Genomic DNA, 16,988 nt, shown 5'->3' on the forward strand with positions numbered 1-16,988 from the left:
CTTGGAGGATGAGAGGCGTAGAGCAGGAAGAAGAAAATTCCACAAAGAAAAAACAGAATTTAACTGACTCCTTGCTCTCTTTTTCAAGTAACAAATTTAATTGGTCATTAAGTTTTATATTTTCTATCTCCTTAATATCTCTAAATTTAGTCCCTCTGAACAAATACAGACCCTGACACTTACTGTCTAGGCTACTGCAGTAGTTCTCTAACAGGCTCCTATCTTTCTTCTAATTCACTGTCCACACTTATCTTATTCATTTAATGCTGCTGTAACAGAAAATCCACAAGTGGATGGCTTTAACAAAGAGAAATTTATTCTCTCACAGTTTAGGAGGCTAGAAGTCCAAATTTAGGGTGTCAGCTCCAGGCGAAGGCCCTCTCTCTCCATTGGCTCTGGGGGGAGGTCCTTGTTATCAATCTTCCCCGGGTGAGGGAGCTTCTCAGCACAGGAACCTCAGGTACAAAGGAAGCACTCTGCTCCTGGTGCTGCTTTCTTGGTGGCATAAGGTCCCCCTGTCTCTCTGTTTGATTCTCTCTTTTATATCTCAAAAGAGGTTGGCTTAAATCACAGCCTAATCTTGTAGGCTGAGTCTTACTTCATTAACATAACTGCTGCTAATCCCACCTCATTAACATAATAGAGATAGAATTTACAACACATAGGAAAATCATACCAGTTGACAAAATGCTGGACAGTCACACAATACTGGGAATCATGGACTAGCCAAGGTGACACCCCGTTTTGGGAGACACGATTCAATTCATAAGAACAATCTTGCCGGTGTCCTTCTTAAACACCAACTGGGTTATGCAGGTCCATTACTTAAAAATACTTCAGCTGTTCTCCACTGATGATACTTAAAGCTTAAACTCCTCAGCAAGGCATACAAAGTCCGTTATAATCTGGCCCCTGATTCCCCTTCCAGTCTCATCTCCTGACTTGCTCCCACAATCTCTTTGTTCCAGCTGTGGAAATATGGGTGAGTCCCCACATACTCCACGTTCTCTCACCTGTGCCACCGCACATGCTCTCTCACTCTGCCAATTCATGCTGCCTCCTTCATAAAACCTTTCTGAACCCCCTGATCTTCCTCCCCATTCCCACTACCATAATCTCTCTACTGTACCTAAAAAAAAAACTATTGTTGTCAACTCCAACTCATATGCACAGAAATGAAAAATACTAGCCTCTTAATGTGTACTGCTGAATTTAAAAAATAATAAACCCAAACAAACCTTACATTATGGTAAGCAAGTGAAACAGGAGAAAGTACAGAGGCTCTGGAGTCAGAAAGCCATGCCAGCTTTTGAGATTCTGGGCACCTAACTTCTATAAACCTCCATTTCTTCACCTGTACATGGAAATAATTCTACTCATCTTCCTAGGTAAAGATAAAGGTTCAACAAGAATTTATGTAAATTATAGCAGATACTTTATAAGTGTGAATACTCTTTTCCCTCGTAAAGGACACCTCTGTCTAGTGCCCCCCTCATTACTCTGCTGTTTCCCCACAGGTTTTATATTACCTCACACTCCTTGGCTAGTTGGCTGGTCCACAGTGGGTTTTTACTCACAGTGGGCCAATGAGTCCCTTCGATCCAATTTATGGACCTTGTACAATAGGGAAAATCCCAGAATCTCTCAGGTGTTGAAGCTGCAAACCTTAAGGTTTGCTGAGAGCAATGATTCCTAACATGTAGAAAAGGCCAGACTGAAGGAAGAGACAAAAATTAAGCAGAGCTTGTGGCGCCTGAGGTCCAGCTGCATTCATGCTCTCTCCTTGGCTTGGGTTAGTTCAGCTCTTAGGAAGACTCCACAAGTTATCTCACATTTTCATCTCTTTCCCTTCTGCCTTAGCACATCTGGATTTCTGTTTTCCACAACCTCAAGACCCACTGCCATCAAGTTGATTCCAAGTTACAGCGACCTTACAGGACAGGGTAAAACTGCCCCGTAGGGCTTCCGAGACTATAATCTCTAGGGAAGCAGAGTGCTACATCTTTTTCCCATGAAGTCACCGGCAGGTTTGAATTACTGGCCTTCCGGTTAGCACCCAAGTGCCACCAGAGCTCCGCACAACCTCAAGATTCCTAATTAAAACATTCTTCTCAATTATGAGCCTAAGAGACAGAAAGAGCCACATGAACCAGAGACTACATCATCCTGAGACCAGGAGAACTAGATGGTGCCCGGCTACAACCGATGACTGCCCTGACAGGGAACACAACAGAGAACCCGAGGGAGCAGGAGAGCAGTGGGATGCAGACCTCAAATTCTCATAAGATCAGACTTAATCGTCTGACTGAGACTAGAAGGACCCCGGTGGTCATGGCCCCCAGACCTTCTGTTGGCCCAGGATGGGAACCATTCCCAAAGCCAACTCTTCAGACATGGATTGGACTGGACAATGGGTTGGAGAGGGATGCTGGTGAGAAGTGAGCTTCTTGGATCAGGCGGACACTTGAGACTATGTTGGCATCTCCCGCCTGCAGGGGAGATGAGAGGGTGGAGGGGGTTAGAAGCTGGCGAAAAGGACATGAAAAGTGAGTGGAGGGAGAGAGTGGGCTGTCTCATTAGCAGGAGAGTAATTGCGAGTGTGTAGCAAGGTGTATATGGGTTTTTGTGTGAGAGACTGACTTGATTTGTAAACTTTCACTTAAAGCACAATAAAAATTACAAAAAAACAAAAAAAAATCCTTCTCTCCACCCATGCAACAGAATACCAACCTCACATCCAGACCTATGAATTAGCTTCCGAGACCTAAAGAAAACCAGAAACAAGAGCACGCCAGGAGAGAAGAGGTATGACCATGAACCTGAGAATGGTCTGAGACTGTGGAGAGCAAAGAAAGTAGAAACAATTGAAAAGGTATTAAGTTGGAGAGACAGAGTGGAGGTTAAAAGGGAGGTGAGAAAAGGCAACACTAAGGTTTGGGTGGGCTGAAGGCCAGCAAAGGACAAATAATGTGAAAATCAGCCTCCTACTGCATGGTCTGGTACCTCTCATGGAGCTAGGGGTAGGCCCTTAAAGCAGAGCTCCCCTAAACGATAAGTGGGATGAGGATAGGGCACAGAAAGATGGAAAGGAGATTTTAAATGCAAAGCAGGGGAAAGAGAAACAATTTTTATCAGTTAACATAACTGAGTCACTCATTTAAGAAAAATTCACTTACCACCCAAACAGATTTTTTCCCAGCCCTTACACATTCTAAAAAGAGAGGAGTTGTATATTTAAAAACATTTAGAGTGATTTAAGCACATCCCAAAAGTCAACATGGCTAGGATTTAAACACAGGTATGTCTGACTCCGTACTTTCAATGACCACTGGGACAGAAAAGAATAACAAGAGACAAAGTACCCCGATTTTGCAGAGTAAAAAACAAAAACAGAACTGACAGTAGAAAAAAACAGTTTCAGTAGAGCAGAACCTTGACTACAAGGGTTTAAAAATAAATTCATCATTTAACAAATATTTGCTGTGTGCCAGACACAAAGAAAATGTACGGCAGAGACGAAGGCTACTTTTTAGGAAGTATGTCACTGAACAAAAGCAGAAAAATATAATGTACCTGGGAAGCAAAGAGTTGAAAAGAAAGATGCATAAACCAGTGGCCTTCTGAGTGTGTTTCCAGATACAGGGTAAGAGGCACCATAGGAGCTAAAAGTATACTAAAGCAAAGCTCATATTCCCTGATGGAGCAAGCTCTGGACAAGGTGGAAGAGATGGCTTCAGGAAGTAGGGAAAGTGAGGCAGGAGGCAGTCATGTGATAAGGGGATGAGGAACAGGGCAGGAGTTCAGCTCTACAAATCAGCTCTATTAAAAAGGGATCGTCAAAATGCTGCTACTGAGCAGCCATCCTCCTTTCAGATCTGATTAACCAACGGCTAGTTGCCGTTGAGTCAATCCCAAGACATGACGCATGATCCCGTGCATGTCAGAGTACAGCTGTGCTCCATAGGGTTTTCAATGGCTAGTTTTTTGGAAGTAGATCACCAGGCTTTTCTTCAGAGGTGCCTCTGGGTGGAATTGAACCTCCGACCTCTTGCTTAGCAGTTGTGTACACCTAATTTGTAGTTGGAAACCCTGATGGCGTAGTGATTAAATGTTACGGCTGCTAACCAAGAGGTCAGCAGTTCGAATCTGCCAGGCACTCTTTGGAAACTCAATGGGGCAGTTCTGTTCTGAAAGTTTGCTATGAGTCGGAATCAACTTGAAGGCAATGGGTTTTGGGTTTGGGAAGCACAGTGGCCACGCGACTATCTCCAGTAACTGAGCTATCCAGAGCCAAAGAAAACAGACAATGAGGACTGGCACCTAGGCCCAGTTTGGAAACTGTCAGGGACCAGGGGAAGAACATCACTGAGATGATGGGCAAGGAAAGAAGACAAGGGCATTCCAAGTACAGAAAACCGCATATAAGTAAAGATCAGTAGGTGCAACAAGGCAAAAAGGCATGAAATGACAGTGTTATCAGAGGAACCAAAAGTACTGTAGCTCAGTCTAACATCTGAGGTATAAACTGTGAGGCGCCCTGACATAAGATTAGGTCAGAGAGGAAGGGAGGAACCAGATTGTGAAAAATAGCACATAAATTACATACAAAGAAGTTTGGACTGCATCTTTTAGGTACTGAGGGGCTGCTGGCCATACCATGGAAGTCATTAACACAGCCCCAAGAAAGCGGTTTTCCAGTGTCTAGAACCCTAGATGACCCACAATAACTAGTCAACAAATATCTGCCCAATGACTGGGCAGGGGTGCAGGGTGCAGGGCTGAAGGAGGATACAGGGGGCAGGAGCAGAGCCTGAAAGGCTTGCTGTCCCTGAAGTAAGACAGCATTCACGCTCTCCTGCTTCCTGACTCTCTGCCGCTCTCAGATTGTGCTCTTTACCCCTCGAATGTCTGCCCTCCCTGTGGTCTAGAAACCTGGCAATCTTTCAAAGCCCATCCACCTAAAACCAGTTTATCCACAAGGCTGCTCCTGCTTCTCTGGGTGTTGTGAGCTCGCCCTCCCTCACCAGCCCACAGCCCTGTGCACATTTCCTGGGTTATTTTTGCACACTGTATATATTCCAACTAGGAGGTAATTATTTCCCCAATTAGGCTGTAGGTTTTCTAAAGATAATGCCAACCAACATTCCACTCTTCTCCGAATGTTCCAGGACTTACTGACATATGTGCACACCCCTCTGGGAGCTTACAGTTGGTAGCCCTTTACACTGATAGTTCTTAACGAGAGAATGATACGGGTATCTTCTCTTTGCTCCCAAGCCGTTCAGCTCTGACTGCAAATGTGCACGCATCCTGCTCAACAAAAGCCCTGCACTGAACTTTGGGCCCACTCTCCTTAGGAAGCAGTTGATGGGAGCCTGCACCTTGGAGGCTTCCCCATAATTTCAGTAGCTAATCAAAGTTCTTCCAAATGCCTACCTTTCAGAGTGGAGAGGGAGATGATACACACTTGATGTTTTTAGCAGCCCTCAGAGATCAGCCTAGGATCCTGTCTGCTTGGTATGCAGTAAATACTACTTTATTTGAATATCTGCATTTGTCTTCATGGATTACAAGAATTTAACCTACATAATGATTTGCGGAATTAGAATGACTTAGGTCTCTAAGATAACATACGGAAGTGACACACTTTCTGAAAAGATTCTATGCAGAATGAAGAATTTAATCAAATGAAATAAAGAAAACAGTGCAACAGCAGCTCTGAATGATAAAGTAATTACTTCATAAATAACCAATGTCTTGCGACCAATTTTTACATTTTTGAAATTTCTGCCTTGCTGTATGTCACAGGGATGCTTGTATGTGCTGAACTGGCCTATAAACTGTTTAACATGATATGCCTACAGAATGTAACAAACCAGTACTAAAATTATGACTATGTGAAATCATATAGTTATGTGACTATGGAGTAGAAAAGAACATAAAAAAATTTAAGTTGACAGGTTATGGGGTAGAATTGTGGATAATTACCATCTAAGTTACTGCTTTTGGGTAACTGTCATTGTCATCGAACGATATTTTTAAAATAAATACAAAGTGCTATGGCCACAAGGTTGTTATAAATCAAATCCACGTGCCACACAAGAAAAATTGCCAAGCTGTCTCACATCATATGTCAACATTCACGTTTATCAAAATCACTATCTCTATGAAGCTTTTCCCAATCCTTTTAATCTTATGTCATCATTCCACGTTCTTCCAACTAATGAAGAAGTGGAAGTAGAAACTCTACCTGCATACATTCAATTAATGCCCAATATTACTATCTGAGGGGCCCTGGTGGCACAGTGGTTAAGCATTTGGCTGCTAACTAAAAACATCAGCAGTTCAAATCCAACAGCCGATCTTCGGAAACTTTGCAGGGCAGTTTCACTCTGTCCTATAGGGTTGCAATGAGCTGGAATCGACTCGACGGCAACAGGCTTGGTTTTTTTGGTTTATAACTACCTGAGTGTTCATACCTCAGCCCATTTTGTTAAGTATAGTCCTTAAACGGAAAATCTACCCCCATGTAAATCAACCTTTCCTCGTCCATCTTCACTTGAATTCTAGTACCGGTACTGTCACTTACAGCAATTTCACCACTTAAGTTTTTTTTCCCATGATGTTCTTCTAGACTAAAGCACAGATGTTCAAACAGAATTACTAACTATGTCCAGAGGAAAATAATGTTTTGTGTTTGCTTGTAACATAGGGGGATATACCCAAAAAAACAACTGACACATAACTTTACTATTAGTCTTTCATTTACATGTTTCAAAAATGTGGATTTTAAATTTCATCATTAGCACATGTGGAATGTGTGCTGTCTGTAATTTCCACTGGGCAAAATTAATCAGATATACAGCCAAAAAAGGATGCCTTGATTCCGCCTCTGAATAAAACTACAGGAAAGAGCTCTAATGTTTTATCAGACCAAGAAAAGACGATGGAAATTCTAAATTAACCAGTGTCAATATGAGATAAGCTCTTCATTTCTGACAGTTTACAACTATTGTTCAAAAAATATTCCCCTGCATCACAGGCAAATAAAGGCATTACTTCACAGAATCCAAACTTTTTTTCACACATTAGTTCCAAATTTTACTGCGGAAATGAATGATTATTTTAAAGTGAGAACCTACTTTGTTTCACATTTTTATTAAATTCACAAACAAAAATCAATGCCTTCACGAACACTTAATGAATGGATTTTTAAAATTAATTCTCTGTGTTTTATCATGTACAGGTCATATTCTAACCCAGAAGGTAGATAACCCCTTCTTGATACAAATGAGAAAGCTGAGTTTATGAGAGCTCAAACTCCTAGTCATAATGAAAACCAGAGACAGAAATTCATTCATAGTAGACTACTGACCTCGTATTAAGTAGACTTATTACAGTAGGAAATATGCCATCAGCGTAAGTTTCCACCATTTAAGGTTTTTAGAAAGACATCCATTTTATAGAATAAAAAAAAAGATTTTGAAGATAAACTTTTCTTGGTATCAAACTTAGAACTCAAAAGTGTATGATTATAAGCCATATTTAAAACATCAATATAATAAATGTGAATAAATAGAATCCATAAATTTATTAGCAAAATAAGATTGGTTAAAATACATCTTTGCTGTGAAAGGTCTTCAGGCCACAGATAAATTTTATTCTGAGCCAGATAAAGAGAAAAAGCTTGCTCAGGAATAGCAGAGCACGGCATTAATGAGAATGAGGCTAACATCTTTTGCTATCTATTTCAAAACGATATCTGCAACATCAAAAATCCCTGAGGCAGAGCTCTATCTCAAAATACCTATTAAATACATTTCTACCGAGGCTGGCTGGGGAAAAAAAAAGTCTACGTGTCAAAAACCATTTTTCCACATTTTTTATTCTATCTGCAAATTATACACGCAAATTATAGAAAAAATGGAAAAGTGTAAAGAAGAAATTACTCAAAATTCTACCACCAAAAGACAGTAACTGTTGACGTTTTATTACCATTTTCCTCCTAAGGCTTCTTACAGAAAAGAGTAAAAACCCCAGCTTATAACTTCACATTACAGTAAGTGTACACTCCCATTCATAAAAATTCTACAGGTCTTGAAATGCATTACTTCTCATACTCAAATGTGACCTGTTTTCAGGTCACGTGAGGGAATACCAGTGGTCACTGAAGCACGTGTCACGTTGCTAAGACCCTGGTTTAAAGGCCATCCTACCACAGACCGCACCAGGTTCTCTCGGGAGCAAATACAATTTTAAAGTTAGGGAATTCAAATCTCACACAAATCCTGAGCTTGCAGATGAGGTATACCTAATTGGCCCTCTATCAATTTAGAAGCTCAGGATTAATAGTAATCATTTATAAATATATTATGCTTTCCCCTTGACACTATTACAAAGCTCCTTGATACTATTATTTCATCTTCATTAAAGCTACGAGAAAGGTATGAGATAGGATACTTCTCAGATCACCAATACAGAAAACCGAGGTACAAAGAGATTAAATGACTTAAAATTTATCCAATCAGCTTAAAATATAAGAACTAGAAATCAGGCCTTTTAATGAACAGCATCATTTTCTATTTGTGTTAATCTACACTGAAATCTATGTAAGACGACACTATGAAGGAGAAAAAAATTGTTAAATATTAGACTGGGCTTGAGAAATTCTAAAATCAAGGCGTGATTCTGGGGGGAAGGCATGTAACTCATTCTATACCATAACAAGATTTTTAACAATAATACGAACACCTGCAGGTGTAAAATAAGCAAAAACATTTGGAACATTCTGCTTATAGAAACATTCCTTTCAGTATCAAGGTAACTTAAATTCTTTGTTTCAGTTTCCTTATCTTTGAAATGGGATGTTGTTGTTAGTTGCCACCGAGTCGATTCCAAATGGGGCTGGCGAGACTTATCTCACGGTTGCGGTGCAGACTGAGTTGGTGTACATAAACCTCTTAGAACTGTGCCTGGCACAAAGTAAAGCTTAAATAAGTGTTCGGCTACAAGAGGGAAGGCCAGAAAATTCACATCCCTTACCCCTTCTACGAATTGCCATTGGCGTTGTTGTCAGGTGCTGAGCTGCTGAGTTGGCTCCAACTTATAGGCACCTCATGAACAACAGAAGGAAACACTGCCCAGTCCTGCATGATCCTCACAATCGTTGTTCTGTTTGCTCCCACTGCTGCAGCCACTGTGTCAATCCATCTCGTTAACTGTCGTCTTCTTTTTCACTGACCCTCTGCTTTACCAAGCATGATGTCCTTCTCCAGGGACTAGTCCTTCCTGATAAGGTGTCCAAAGTAAGTGAGACGGAGTCTCGCCACGCTCTCTTCTAAGGCGCATTCTGGCTGTACTTCTTCTAAGACAGATTTGTTCGTTCTTCTGGCAGTCCTCCACGGTATATTCGATATTGTTCACCAATACCAAAATTCAAAGGCAGGAATTCTTCTTCGGTCTTCCTTATTCACTGTCCAGCTTTCACATGCATATGAGGTGCATGGCTTAGGTCACACGTGCCTTAGTCCTCAAGCAGACATCTTTACTTTTTAACATTTTAAAGAGGTCTTTTGTAGTAGATCTGCTCAATACATCCTTGAATTTCTTAACTGCTGCTTCCATGGGCAAATAAGTGTTAGTCATGTAAAACCTTGTGGGTTCCTTATTTGTTTGTTTTTTCAACCAGGAGCTAAACACAGAGGCTCTAAAACTTCAAGGAAGGAAAGCATTTCATACTCTCTTGAATTTATTAAGTACTGATGTTCACCAGGAGCCCTAAGTGGCCCAGTGGTTAAGAGCTTTGCTACTAACCAAAAGATCGGCAGTTCAAATCCAGCAGGTGCTCCTTGGAAACCCTATGGGGCAGTTCTACGCTGTCCACAGGGTCGCTGTGAGCTGGAATCAACTCGACAGCAACAAGTTTAGTTTAACGGGTTTGATGTTCAATAATTCATTTCAGAGGATAATACCACTAAAACCTGAATATGAGGCATTTAGATATATTTCTACCCACAAAATTTTAAACTATATTGCCTAGAAACGAGCCTACATCTAAAGAGGTCAGTTTACCAAATACGTTTTCTGGTCATAATCAGATAGATCACACTTCCACATGCCTGTCAAAGTTTCAGCACCTTCACAATGACAGGCTTATGGCCACGATTCCATGCCCGGCTGAAAACCATGTTAGAGCAACAGTAAGCTGGACTTAAAGCTGAAGATGAATTTGAAAAAGAAAAAATTCATCCCAGTCAATACATAACAATTATTATCCTTTTCATTCCAATTAAGTAGGTAACGCAGTGGGAAAGCGTGTTCTGTGTTACCAAAGTGATTTCAAAACTGTGGTAGTACTACAAGGGGGAAAAATTAGTCCTGCATTCTCTTTCCATTATGATGATTATTCAGTAAACAGTTCTACTTGCTTCCGGGATAGATTTTTCGAGGATTATAGGTGGAAAAAAAGTTTTGTCATTTTCTGGAAGGGTTTACCCTTTAACATGGAACACTCCATTGGGGCAACATAACACTTTAACTTGGCTCAGACCCAGTGACCCAGATAATCTAGACGACCATCCTGATGGACAGACAGGGACTATAAAGGACATGTTCTGAATTCAAGGCTTAAAGACTGCCAGAATCGATTTCATTCGCTTTAGAAGCTGAGCACTTTCACAAAGGATAACTATCACTACTTGTCTTTAATCCGTTCACGATGCCATTTAACTTTCTTGCCTTTTTACTCAGTCCATCCATTCACCTGGCCTAACTTTAAAAGTCACATCGCCACACATTCTCTCCTCCCAAAGGCTCTCCCCAGCAGCAGAATCCAACACTAAAGAAGTGGCCAAAACAGCAGGGTCCCATTTTCCTCTTTTGAGAGAAATGAATGGCCTTGTCAAAAAGTAAAGCCGCGCCGACTTGGGGAACAGGCGGACAGAGCCCACCTTTTCAACTCAAGCCCGCCGCTGCCCCGCCAGCCTGGCCGCGCACCCGGGCGCACGCACCTCCCCGGCGCCGCCTGCAGGTCCGGCTCCAGGCCGGGAGAGGTGCGCCCCGAGCTGCCCCGCACTCCCCCGGGACCACTCACCTTGCTGGGCACCGGCGTCCTCGAGCAGCAGGAGAATGAGTACGAGCAGGAGGAACAGGGGCATGGAGGAGGACGAGGAGGAGGAGTTGGAGCCGGGAGGAAGGGAGCGGGAGCTGGAGAGCGAGAGCGCGGCCCGGGCGGGGGCGGCGGCCGCGGCCCGAACTCCGGGGCGCTGCGGGCTGCGCCCGGCTCTCAGCACAGCCCGGCGCGCCATCGCCGCTGCCGGCAGTCCGCCTGCATAGTGGGCGCCCCGGGGCCACGGCAGCCAGCGACGCGGCGGCGGCGGCGGGAGAGCAAGGGGCAGCGCGCGCCTCGCCCCGCGCCGGGACCCCCTCCGCCCCTCACCCCGCTTTCGCCTCCTCGTTCGTCCCTTCCCTCCGCTCCCCGCCCCGAGAGCCCAGGCGGAGCGCAGGGGAGGGGAGGGAAGGAAGCCGGGAGGTTGAGCCGCTAAGGACCGCCGCGGCGGAGCTGGGGGACGCACCTCCCGGGCCGCACTCTCGCCCGAACCCCGGCTCGCCGCGCTCGCCCGCGGCTTTGGCTAGCAAGCTGGCAGGCGGGCTGCCAGCTCCCTCGCGCTCCCTCTCGCGCGCGCAGGCCACGCCTCCTCAGCCCGCCAAGGCCAATCCGCAGTCGGCTTTGGTCCGTCGGCCTCCGCGCCACCCAATCAACACGCTCCCTCTTCGGTCGGCCCGCTAGCTCCCCGACCCACCGTTGGAGCTCCACCGCCCCTCATCTCTCTCCTCCAATCCCCTTTGATCTTGGGAAGCGTCCCACCCTCCTACTCCAGCCCCGGTCCCGCCCCGCGCCCTGGCCCCCGCGGCCCCCGCAGGCTCGCGCGCCTGTTATTGTTGGGACCGCTGCCCAAGCTGGTCCCGCCGAGGCCGTCGCTCGCTCCGGTCAATGACTTCCGGGACTTCCCCTCATCCTGCTCTCCCTGCTCCTCCGGCCCAGCTTGCTCATCGCTCCACCCCGCTGCACATCAGGCCACTGGAGGGGGTGGGAAACCCGGATCCTGAATAGTTTTAGCTGGGAGCTGAGACTAAAAGACTTTTTTTTTTTTTTAAGCAGAACGTGTTTTTTATTGAAACTACAGTTGCACACATAATACAGAAATCTTGCAGGATCTACTGTGGGGACAGAGATGGAGATACATCATGCAAGTCAGAATGAACTAAGTGCTAGTTAGACCAAACCCAAACCCATTACCATCCAGTCGATTCCAACTCATGGGGACTCCATGTGTTTCAGAGCAGAACTGTGCCCCAGAGTGTTTTCAATGGCTGTGATCTTACGGAAGTAGATTGCCAGGCCTTTCTTCTGCAGTGCTCCAGATGGGTTCAAACTGCCAACCTTAAGTACTCCAGCATTTAGGAATTTGATGGAGATGTGTAAGGAGATCGAGTGACCAAATGAAAGGGTCTTTTGGGGAAGGAAAAACCCGAAGGACTAGGCAGTGATTTGTTTTAGAGGGGAGAGAGGTGTCATCCGGGATATTTTAACTTCAGCCCTTGGGAGGAGGATGGTGTCATTAACAAAGTCAGGAAACTGGAAGGGTGGATGGAGTAGGTAGTGTGAGAAAGTGAGTTAATTTTGGGCATGTTGAACTTTAGATGTCGGTTCGACTAATATGTGAAGCTGTAGGCAGGTGGACATTTTGGTCTAAAGCTCAATTTGATTAATGCACTGCAGTTACGGGTCTGGGAGTCATGGATAGATGTAATATTTAAAACCATGGAAGGGACTGACATCCTCAAATGAAAATCTGAGAGTTGGAAGGTACTTTGGAGGTCATGTTTTTCAACTTCCCTGCATACCTCTCATGCGATAAACCCTCCTACTAAGTTACTTTAATATGCATTTATTGGATGCTTTGTAAACCCTACAATGCTTCAGGTCTAGCAGGCATTAGGCATACAAAGTTAAATCCCAGCCAGTAACCCAGTGCCCTCAAGTTGATTCCAACTCATAGCAACCCTATATGACAGAGTAGAACTGCCCCATAGAGTTTCCAAGGAGCACCTAGCAGATTCAAACTGCCGACTCTTTGGTTAGCAGCCGTAGAAAGTTAAATCAGAGGAGCTTAAAGCCTGATGGGGAAGATGAACACATAAAGGAATTCATTATCAGTGCCATGGTGGAGGTATGGATTGTGAACCCACACTGGAGTGGAAGGAGTTCAAGGAACCTGTCATGGCAATTATGAAGCTCCAGCTGAGTCTTGAAGTGGACAAAGTGAGGAAAAACCATTGCTGTCGAGGCGATTCCAAGTCATAGTGACCCTATAGGACAGAGTAGAACTACCCCATAGGGTTTCCAAGGAGCGGCTGATGGATTCGAACTGCCAACCTCTTGGTTAGCAGTCTGAGCTCTTAACCACCGCACCACCAGGGCTCCAAAGTGAGGAAGGCCAGGAACAAGATAGGCTGGAGCAAAGACACAGCAGTAAATAGTGTTGGTGGAGTGGAATCATTTTGGCAGCTGCTGCCTTAATGACAGAACTAGAGATTAGTCTGGAAAAACTGGTAGGGGAAAGATCTAAGCCAGTCTTAGGACTAAGGAGTTAGTACTTCATTTTGGAACCTCGAGAAACAAATAAAGGGTTCTGAGCAAGAGAGTGGCATTATCAGATTTTTATTGTAGAAAATAGAATTGGACAGAAGGGAAAGCAATGGATTGAGCAAGAGCAAGACTGGAAACCAGGAAAAGCTAGTCCAAAGACTGTTCCAATAATCTGTATGCTTAGTCTCGGTTTAAGGGAGTGTAGGTGTGTCTGAACTGCTGGTAGCAGTGGGCTTGGGAAGGGGCAGGGGGGACTAGCTGGAGGAATATTTATGAACTTAATGATGAGTTGTGAAGTAAGGAGGAGTTGAGGAAGATGCTTAGGTTCTGGGTAGGAGGTCGTGCTATTCCCAGAGCAAGGGACTGCCAGAAGGGGAGCTGGTTTGGTTGAAAAAGGAAGAAGATGAGATCATGAGTTCCATATTGGACATAACCTTGAGGTCACAGAGGTGGGGTCAGAGGAAGGCCTTATGAATCTCAGGCTGGCGCTCTCTTGGCTTTGTAGAACTGTTCGAGAAGCAGAAACCTCACCTGTAAACTAGCACAGTTATGGAAGTTTTTCTGGAAGAGGCAAAACGTGGACTATAGCTACCCCTCCTCTTGCTAACCCAGCATGGAAAGGTTCAAATTTACATGTGCCTAGAGCAAGAGATGGGGGCACTTATATTTTCTTATCCCTGTTGTACTTACTGTCCAGTATTTTAAAGGGTTATTAAAAATGGAGAATAGAGAGGTGATGAGACTCTGAACGCAGTCAGTGGCAGGGAAGGGAGGAGGGAGGGAGGAGCAGATTGGAGTTATATATAAAGCGGTAAAATCAAAAAAATCTTAGTGATCAGTACTATTTTAACAAGTCCTTCTACCTATGTTTCAGTTTTTGGTTTTGCTTTGGAAATACAGTTTTGCTATGTGTAAAGAGAGAATTACAGGTGTGGCACCAATGTGGTTCTGCCCTGCTTTCTCCCCATATCTCCTGATCATTGTCACATTATTAAGTTGCAAAAAATGTTATTAGATGACTGCTCTGTGATGACCACAAACTCCTCATTTGACTCACACCAAAAAAACCTAACATGTGTTTGCTTCTAGGGCAGTGCCTGGACAGAGTAGAACTCTTTTGTATATTACCTCCCTCACTCCCTGCATGCTCTAGCCAACTTTGTCATCATCCTTGCCTCTGGGACTTGCATGTGTGGAGGTTGACATCTACCGAGGCAGCGGGAACAATACTTGTCCAGGACCATTTCACCCACATGACCCAGATGACAATGGCTGGATCAGAAGTGAGGATTCAAGGTGGGGCAAAGATGGCGAAGTAGTCAGATGCTTCCAGTGATCCCTCTTACAACAAAGAGCTGAAAAAAACAAGTGGAACAATTATACTTAGGACAAGTTAGGAACCCTGAACATCAAAGGCAAAGCTATAAAACAGACAGAGCAGCAGGGGGAGGGAGACGTGGTTCAGAAGCAACAAGGAGTTCTTGGACCTGAATAGCCAGGAACCTTCAGGCACCATTCCCTGGAGCAACTGCAGTGGGGGTGGCGGTAGCGTTCCAGACGCAGTTTCCTCAGGGAGAGACAATTAGCCAAACAGCCTACTCACAACCAGAGAAAAATAGTGCTCTCGGCAAAAGCTAAGTATTTGCATTTATTTTACCATGTCCCCAGCCCCCAAGCCAGCTTCAGCGGCTGGCAATATCCCTGGGACTGAGATAGGCTCTGCTGCAAGCCCTGAGCCATTCTCCGGGCCTTGGAGAAGGAATAAATTCATGATTGGGGGAAAAGATAATCTCCCAGCTCCACTAAGCTGCAGAGCTCAGGACAGAAGCAGCTCCTGTCCAGGTATAAATGGTCCATGGCCTTTGAATACCTTTCACCTCTGCATGGACTTGTGTGGGCCTATTTCAGGAGAATAGGCCCTTGTTGGCAGACTGCAACTGTTTCAGCTGTGCAGTGGAGAAGTGGGTGTTTGATGTTTGACACCACTTTGCCTATTAAACAGGGTCCTCACCGACCCACATCAGGGTCCTAAGGACTGGTGGCTCCACACATGTAACCTAGCCACCCACAACAGGGGTCCAAGGATAAGTGATACCTCCCAGTGCTTACAACCAAAATCACTGGGTGCCCATGGTCCATCTGCAGAGCTCATCCACCTGTGCACTGTAGGGAACAGGGATGCGCTCTCCTCACAGACACTTGGGGAACGGTTGTCAGCCCTCTGCCTTGTTAAGAGCATGACCCCCTGCTGCAACCAGATACTGGTACCTACACCTATCACCCTTGCCCCTCTAAGACTGTAGGACAGAGCCTGTACTGCACACTTGATGACCAACTACCTGGACACCTGAGCTGAATCCATACAAGAAAAGTGAATGGACTCCTAAGCTCATATACCTGATAACAGCTCTAGCTATCTGGTGACAGGACATTAGAGCTTCAAAGGTGAAAATAATTAAGCCAGCTCACTCAAACAACCTATTTGGGCATATCAAAACAAAACAAAACTAGAAGCTACAATGCAGTAAGCAAACGTAAACTAATACAATAACTTATAGATGGCTTGGAGACAACAGTTAATACCAAATCACACGGCTTCAACAAGCTTTCAAAACAAGGAATCTTCTGGATGAAGCTACATTCCTGGAATTACCAGATGCAGAAGACGAAAGATTAATATACAGAACTCTTCAAGACATCAGGAAGGAGATCAGCCAAAAAGCAGAACCACCCAAAGAACAAACAGATAAAACAGTTGAAGAAATTAAAAAGGTTATTCAAGAACATAATGAAAAATTTAATAAGCTGTAAGAATCCATAGAAAGACAGCCATCAGAAATTTAGAGCCTTAACCATAAAATTACAGAAGTAGACAACTCAGTGTAAGTCAGAGGAGCAGAATTGAGCAAGTGGAAGGCAGAATTAGAGAGATTGAAGATAAAACACTTGGCACCAAAATATTCAAAGAAAAAACAGATAGAAGAATTTAAAACAACGAAGAAACCCTAAGAATCATGTGGGACTCTACCAAGAGAAATAACCTAGGAGTGACTGGAGTACCAGAACAGGGAGGGAGAACAGAAAATACAAAGAAAGTTGTTGAACATTTGTTGGCAGAAATATCATAAAAGATGAGAAGATACCTATCCAAGATGCTCATTGAACTGCACATAAGGTAGATTTTAAAAGAAAGCCACCAAAACATATTATAATCAAACTTGTCAAAACCAAAGATAAGGAGAGAGTTTTAAGAGTGGCTAGGGATAAACGAAAAGTCACCTACAAAGGAGAGTCAATAAGAATAAGCTCGGACTACTCAGCAAAAACCATGCAGGCA

The 16,988-nt window shown here is 44.2% G+C and overlaps 1 protein-coding gene across 2 annotated transcripts in view; it reads right to left on the reverse strand.

Moving 5' to 3' along the window:
* The window catches only part of DCBLD2 (discoidin, CUB and LCCL domain containing 2), a 107,837-nt gene extending 96,128 nt beyond the window's left edge, over positions 1–11,709 (reverse strand). Inside the window, exon 1 of one of the 2 annotated variants that reach the window (XM_049858379.1) lies at positions 11,093–11,709. In XM_049858379.1, the coding sequence (XP_049714336.1) occupies positions 11,093–11,306 (214 nt within the window). In that variant the 5' untranslated portion in view covers positions 11,307–11,709. The remainder of the gene's footprint in view (positions 1–11,092) is intronic. The other variant, XM_049858378.1, reaches the window with a different exon arrangement.
* Between the last annotated feature and the right edge of the window lie 5,279 nt (positions 11,710–16,988).

The sequence above is a fragment of the Elephas maximus genome, chromosome 18, assembly GCF_024166365.1.
Source record: "Elephas maximus indicus isolate mEleMax1 chromosome 18, mEleMax1 primary haplotype, whole genome shotgun sequence".
NCBI lineage: Eukaryota > Metazoa > Chordata > Mammalia > Proboscidea > Elephantidae > Elephas > Elephas maximus.